Source organism: Tamandua tetradactyla, chromosome 11 (genome assembly GCF_023851605.1).
Source record: "Tamandua tetradactyla isolate mTamTet1 chromosome 11, mTamTet1.pri, whole genome shotgun sequence".
In the NCBI taxonomy this organism is placed as follows: Eukaryota; Metazoa; Chordata; class Mammalia; order Pilosa; family Myrmecophagidae; genus Tamandua; species Tamandua tetradactyla.
The window spans coordinates 97924132-97931584 of NC_135337.1; the positions used below are offsets into that span (position 1 = coordinate 97924132).

General features: G+C 32.6%; 1 protein-coding gene across 1 annotated transcript; it reads left to right on the forward strand.

The window, feature by feature from the left end:
- Positions 1-5399: 5399 nt before the first annotated feature.
- On the forward strand, positions 5400-6347 carry LOC143649731 (olfactory receptor 8H1-like). The gene has a single exon (XM_077119660.1). It carries the CDS (start codon positions 5400-5402, stop codon positions 6345-6347), a length of 948 nt encoding a protein of 315 aa, XP_076975775.1.
- The last annotated feature ends 1106 nt before the right edge of the window (positions 6348-7453 follow it).

Here is a 7453-nt window from a genome sequence, read left to right on the forward strand (position 1 = left end):
AAGCTGTTTGTATATAAACTGGTCCTTTCCAGAAACTTTGGGTATTTATGTGATAACTGAGTCTCAGAGATAGAGTTCTGAAGCTATAAAATTCAGCATTTACCCATACAAGAAATGTTTAAATTGAAAAAGTGATCAAACATCACTTAGAGGTATAAATGAAGCTGATATGCATAGGTCTTAGGTAAATCAGAATATAAGGTAAAGGATGAACGTCATCCATATTTTAAAACTTCAACTTCTGCATGAGAACATAGAGAGAGATGTTTACTTACTGCAATGTTTTGGGTAGTGCATTACACAATTTAATTCGTATGGTCAGTTTAGCTGAACACCATAAGTATGTGGAATCTTGAATAGGGCATGAGATCTGATTGTTTTTTACAGGCTTGTGTGATTCCTTGATATATCCCAGAGCAATTTGGGCAGTGAATAAAAATGTATTTGAAAAGTCCACTTGGAGGACTGGGGAGAAAGGAAGAAATATTTAACTTACCCATTTGGGAAATTCCTGATATTCTTGCAAACAGTGGAAATAACCAATTCAATAAGCTGAGCACTTGATCTTGGGGTTCACCCCTATGAAGTTTATTCATGCAAAAGTGAAGCTAAATCTACTTAAAATTATGCCTGGGAATTACCCCCAGATAACCTCTTTTGTTGCTCAGATGTGGCCAACTCAGCAGGTGAACTCACTGCCTTTCCCCTGTACATGGAACATAAATCCCATGGGTGTTTATCTCCCTAGCAATGTGGGAAGAACTACACAGATAAGCTAGGACCTGGCATCATGGGATTGAGAAAGCATTTTTTTTTATAAAAATGGGGAAGAGAGAAATGAGACAAAAGCTTTCAGTGGCTGAGAGATTTCAAACAGAGTCAAAAGGTTATTCCAGAGGTTATGCTCATGCATTATATAGATATTTCTCTTTAGTTTGTTGTACATTGGAGTGGCTGAAGGGAGGTACCTGAAACTGTTGAGCTGTGTTACACTAGCCATGATTCTTAAAGATGATTATATAACAATACAGCTTTCACAATGTAACTGTGTGATTGTGAAAACCTTAGGTCTGATGCTATTTTATCCTGGGTATGGACAGATGTGTAAAAAATAAGGATAATAAATAAATAAATAAATAATAGGGGGGATAAAAGGTAAAAAAAAAATGGGTAGATTGAAATACTGGTGGGCAGTGAGATAGGTAAGGATTATAGGATGTATGAATTTATTTCTTCTTCTGGAGTGATGAAAATATTCTAAAAATAATCCTGGTGATGAATATGCAACTATGTGATGAGTTTGTGAGCCACTGATTGTATGCCATGTATAGACTGTACATATGTGAAGACTTCACAATAAAAATATTAAAAAAAGAATTCAGTAGCATGTTTTATGGATGTAAATTTTACCCCTAAGAGAAATTATTAACAATTTAATGGAATGAAGCATGATGTTTTAGTTTGTTACAGCAGCCAGAATGCAATGTATCAGAAATGGGTAGGATTTTACAATGAGGATTTATTACCTTACAATTTTCAGCTCTAAGGTTATGAAAATGTAAATTCAGGTACCAACAGGACAATACCTTTTCTCAAGAAAGGTCCCTGGCTTTTGGGACATGTCTGTCACATGAGAAGACACAGGGGTGGTGTCTTTCTTTCCAAGGTTATGTTGCTTTCAACTTCTGACTTCCATGATTTCCTCTCTTGGTTCCTCAGAGGGATTTTCTATGAGCTCTCTGAGATTTTTGGTCCTTTTTCCCCTCATAAAGGACTCCAGTAAGAGGATTAAGACCCACTTTTAATTGCGTGGGTTATATTTCAATTGAAATAACCTAACAAAAAGGTGCTAACCAAAATAGGTCTGCACCTACAGGAATAGATTAAAATGACAAGGCCTTTTCAGGGGTAAATAACAGTTCCGAACAATCACATGTGGCTAAAAAATCAGTAGAATGAATAAAAGATAATATTTTCTTATTAAGCAAAAAGACCTAGGACAGAAGAATTAGAATTTCAAAATATGTACCATCAATTGAAATTAGAACAATAACCTCTTTAAGTATAAGTGGACTAAAACTTCAATTAAAAGCATAGTAATTGATTAAAAAAATAGGACCCAACTATGTGATGTTTATTATTAAAAATAAGTGGATATTAACAGTATGTACAAACATACCTGTGTAAATTCAAGCATTTAAATACTATGGAGCAAAGTTGTACTGTTGCTAGATTCAATTTCTAGGTTCTTGGCTGTGCAATGAGAAAGAATTCATTCAAGGGCATGACAGATTGAACAAACCTGTAGAAAGTGTATTAAGTACACACGCAAGACAGGTAGCTGGCATTCTCTCAAGAACAGAGAGCCCAGAGGCAGTCAATGTTGGAGCAATCTGCTCTTATCATTAAGTTTGATTTATTCCCACTCCAATCATTCTTGTTAGATCAAAAAGATTTAAGGCCTAATAAGAATTTTCTGTTGCCCACTACACTAGGTCTTAGATTTGCAAAATAGGCCCTTGAAAAGCATATCTTACCAGGTCAGGGCTCTTTCTCATGCCCTACTTTCTCCAGGGTGGTATCCTGTGGTAAACCGTGCATTTGGGCAGGTTGGGCTGCCATTGGGTGTTTGGCATGGGTGTGTAGCCCCCAACACGATGTCTGTGCAGGACCGACTTCCAGGATTGGACAACCACCTGTGCTCAAGGGATTCCTCATGGTATCTTCTCTCCCCTCTCAGGTTCCTACTTTATCCTGCCTCAAAACTGTTAGAGAAATAGACGTCTGTGCTCTAGAGATATGAAGGACACTATAATAAAAATAGAGTTAATTTTTCCAAAAATTATACAGATCCTTAGTAAATTTCAAAACAGATTTTAAAATCTGGCACAATTAAAAAGAGGAACAGAAATTTTTTAAAAGTTTCATTTGGGTAATTGTCAATTTGTTATAATGTGGGAAAAAGAAGTCATCCTTGTATTTTTACTTACTCCTTACTTACTCTGTCAAAATTATTTTACTGTCTAGAGATGATATATTGGAATGTCACCAATAAAGGTTTAATAAAAAAGTTAGACATAAAAATAGTATTGGTAATTATTATTTCTTCAATATTTACATATTTTATTTTAAAATATAATTAATAACTATGAAAACTTATTTCAATCCTGAAAAGAAAAACTCCTATGTGGTAATTTTTGCAAGGAGTAAGCGGATCCCAATTGAAGTGGCACTGACATAGAATATCTTAAACTCCAAGGCCATAAATTGTGAAATCAATTGATGCTGGCTTTTGAATCTTTAAATAAGCATTTCTCAGTATCAATGACAAAATCAGAGAAGAATATTACTTCCAAAAGTTTATCAATATATGACAGATATTTTAAAAACTATTTATCCATACTGCTAAATTATCTCTTGTAATTCTGCAGTGCAAACAGTTTTTCTTAAACAAATTGATTCTAAATCTGCATGAAAATTGATTTCATTCCCATTAATTAATGCATGGTTCATAATAATGTATTTCTCTTGGTTATATGTAGAAAATGAGACCTTTTGATCATCAAATTAATTTTATGATGTTTACTCTCTCAGGAACATTTTTTACTTTCTTTTTTCACATTTGTTTTAATATAATAAAATCCAATGCAATGAAATAATAAACAAGCTACACAAGTATTGTTATGAAAGAATGCATCAATGCATTCACTGTGTAGATTATTTAAGTGACACTGACAAAACTGACTGGAGAAACTCCACCATATTTTCCTTGTGATGCCACAAAAGACCCATTCATCAGCTGGTGCTTCCTCCTAGAAACAAATTAGTTGTGCTGCATCTGCCATAGAGAAATACATAAAATTGTGGCTTTTGCAAAAGTCTAACATAACAATATATTACTGCTATTTAATAATAAATTAGGGATATTATTGAATGTAAAGTGTGAAAAATGATAAACATGTAAGTATACATCAAAGAAAGCTTTATATGCACAAAGGAAATAATTGGATGAAAATAATCTAAAGATTAACAACATTTATGAATGAGTTCATCTTCTTCGAAATTTGTTGTATTCTAATTTTTGTGTAATGAACAATTTTTACTCCTATAATAATGTCATAGTTTTAAAGTAAAATATTTCATTGTGAAAAATGTGCTGTTCCATCCTTGGTGGTTAATGACTGGCCTTTTAACATAGATTAATTATTTTTCTAGAAAAAGCTTTCTTTTAAACCCAGTCATAAATTAGAGCATCACAAAGTAATTGCAAGAAAAAAATACTTCTCAGCATTGTGTGGCTACTAAGAGGGGGGTACAACTGTCTGTAATAAAATTAACACAGATGTATTAGTTCCTAAAATTTTATCCTTGGAATGATGCCAAGCAATCTTCCTTGGAAATTGGTCCCAGAGATGAGCAAATGTTGCATTATCAACAATCTTCAATATAAGAGATGCCTTGAAATCCTTAAATGGTTTATATATAGTGTTTGTGAGATGAACTTGTATTTGACAAATTTCTAGACAGATAGGTGTAAGAAGTTTTTCACCAATTTGGTTCATGGTAAGCATTAATCTCAAAGTTAGTTTTTTAATTTATTTTAAAAATGAGGATACTATTAGAATATTTTGCATGTGCACATATATGTATACATATCATGTAGACCTTACTTAACTAATACCATGATTTGTACAAATGAAAACATAGAATTGATGGAATCAGTGTCATCAATCAATGTACATGTATTGAAGATACATTTTTGGAGGATAATTGTTTAAAAAATCTGACAATATATTTTTTGAAAATTAACAGTAATGAGTGATCTATAATATTAATACACCCAGGTAAGATACTCTAAGGTTTAATATATGATCTGTCATTTGTATTATATAATATCAAATACAATATAACAGCAAATGTATGACTCTCTCTATCATTGTTTGTTATATGCCTAGTATCTTTTCTTGTTTTTTATGGAATTAAATGTAAGTGACAATTTTTTTTGCACATGATCTCTGAACTCAAAGAATCTTGGCTGTGGTACTAGATACATCCCTTAACTTTCTGTGCTGTCTTCTCATTTAAAAAATTTATAAAAGTAATATGTATGGTATAACATTTTCATGTGTATCACTGTTTTGTGTTAAATTCTTTTATTTTGCAACATATATGAGTCTCTATTATATAATATCCAAATGGTTATACCTAATTAATATTTGCCAGACACTCTAAATTTTTTTGGTTATATTTTACAGACTATTTTTTATCATGAATTTGTATAATAAACTATTTTTCTAAAAAAATGGCTGCATCACTCCTATAAACAAAAACTGTTTTGAAATCATTAAACTAAGCATCATTTTTAATTTCTCAACAGTTTACAACAGTTGAATTCTATTATGGGGAGGAGGAATGACACAAATGTTCCTGACTTCATTCTTATGGGATTGACAGACTCAGAAGTGATCCAGCAGGTCCTTTTTATGCTATTTCTCTTGATATACCTGATTACCCTGCTGGGGAATGCAGGGATGATACTGATAATTCACCTGGACCTCCAGCTTCAGACCCCCATGTATTATTTCCTCAGTCACCTGTCCTTCCTCGACCTCAGTTATTCAACGGTCATCATCCCTAAAACCTTAGAGAACTTACTGACTTCCAACAAATACATTTCATTCATGGGCTGCTTCACCCAGATGTCTTTTTTTTTCTTTTTGGCTGCCACTGAATTTTTTTTTCTCTCTTCTATGGCCTATGACCGCTATGTGGCTATCTGCAATCCTCTTAACTATCAGGTTGTTATGTCCACGAGACTCTGTAGAGCCCTCATCACTGGGTCCTATGCGATTGGATTTACTGAGTCATTAGTCAATTTTGTTTATATGAACAGTTTGCATTTCTGCAAATCCAATGTAATCTATCATTTTTTCTGTGACATGATCCCCATTTTAGCCCTATCCTGCACTGACACTCATGATATTGAAGTAATGATATTCATCTTTGGTAGTTTAAATGTCATGGTGTCTCTGATCACAATCTCTGTATCCTATGGGTCCATTTTGTCTACTATTCTGAAAATTAATTCTACTTCAGGAAAACGCAAAGCCTTCTCTACTTGTGCCTCCCACCTCCTGGGAGTCACCATCTTTTACAGTACTACAATTTTCACTTATTTAAAACCAAAGCATTCCTACTCTTTGGGAAAGGATCAAGTGGCCTCTGTGTTTTATACTATGGTGATTCCTATGTTGAATCCACTAATTTATAGTCTTAGGAACAAAGAAGTAAAAAATGCCCTCTTTAGAGTCATGCAGAAGACAGAGGGTTCCAGGCAATTGAAATGACAGTGACTCTGAAAGCATAAGAGCACCTTTTTCTTTCTTTCTTTTTGGGTATTAACTTGGTCTCTCTCTAAATATTGCAACATCCTTGAATTAGTTTGCATTTTTGTTGAGTCATATTCTATTAGAGCATGTGTGATCTGGAATGTTTCCAAGGATATATTCTTAGAATGCTACATAGTAAGTGTTATCCATGAAATATGTGTTAAATCTAAGATTTAAATGTATGTGTTTTTTCAAGACATCCTTTGTATAAAAACAAAAAATGATTTTTCTTTAAAATTTTATCACATGCATGTTACAATTGCAGATATTCAAAAATCACTCCATTTTTCTCTGAAGAAGAAAAATAGCAACTAGTAAAGATTACTGCTTTGTATGGGATAATCCGGGCTAATCCCAGCTTTTTAGCTAAATGGCATCTCAATATAGTGAATCACTAAAACTTCAAGTTTCCTCAAGTTTATGTAAAAAATACTTCTAAATCTTTAAAACTGTGTTAAAGATTGACTTAGATAATGACTGGAGAGAATTTTATGCAATATAATTGATTATACCCAAATCATCAAAGTACTTAGATTATTGCAAATCTTTGAATGCATTTTTTTTTGTAATGAAAGGGTTCACTGGTATTTTCTAAACACATTTGCTTAGTCTTATTCATAAACAAATAAACAGCTAAAAATGAAAATAGCACCTCCAATATTTGGTTTAGAGCAAAGCAAAATATTGTGATAGAATTAAGTTACAGAAAAAGTATTTGGTTATGGTAACACTGTAGTAAGTTTGGAAAATATTTTGTATTATTAAAGAAAATACAAATAACCTATTTTTTGTAGTTTTGTTCATCTTCTAGATAATCTTATGAATACAAATATACATATTATGTGGCATATAACATTTTTGTCATTTTCTATTTCCATTTTTCGGCTTGCATTTGTCACTCTTCATTATAGCCTTTGTAGTTCCTTTGTTGTTTAAACTCGAGAAATGAATGTTTTCTTGCTATGTGGGTGAAATTAAGAATCTCACTGCAATGCCTTAAGACCTGGAGTTTTGTAAATTCATGAGGCTGAATATCTCCTTGCTTTATTATCTGTTTGTGTCTA

Coding starts and splice junctions, on each gene's coding strand:
- LOC143649731 (XM_077119660.1), top strand. CDS start 5,400: ATGGGGAGGAGGAATGACACAAATGTTCCTGACTTCATTCTTATGGGA.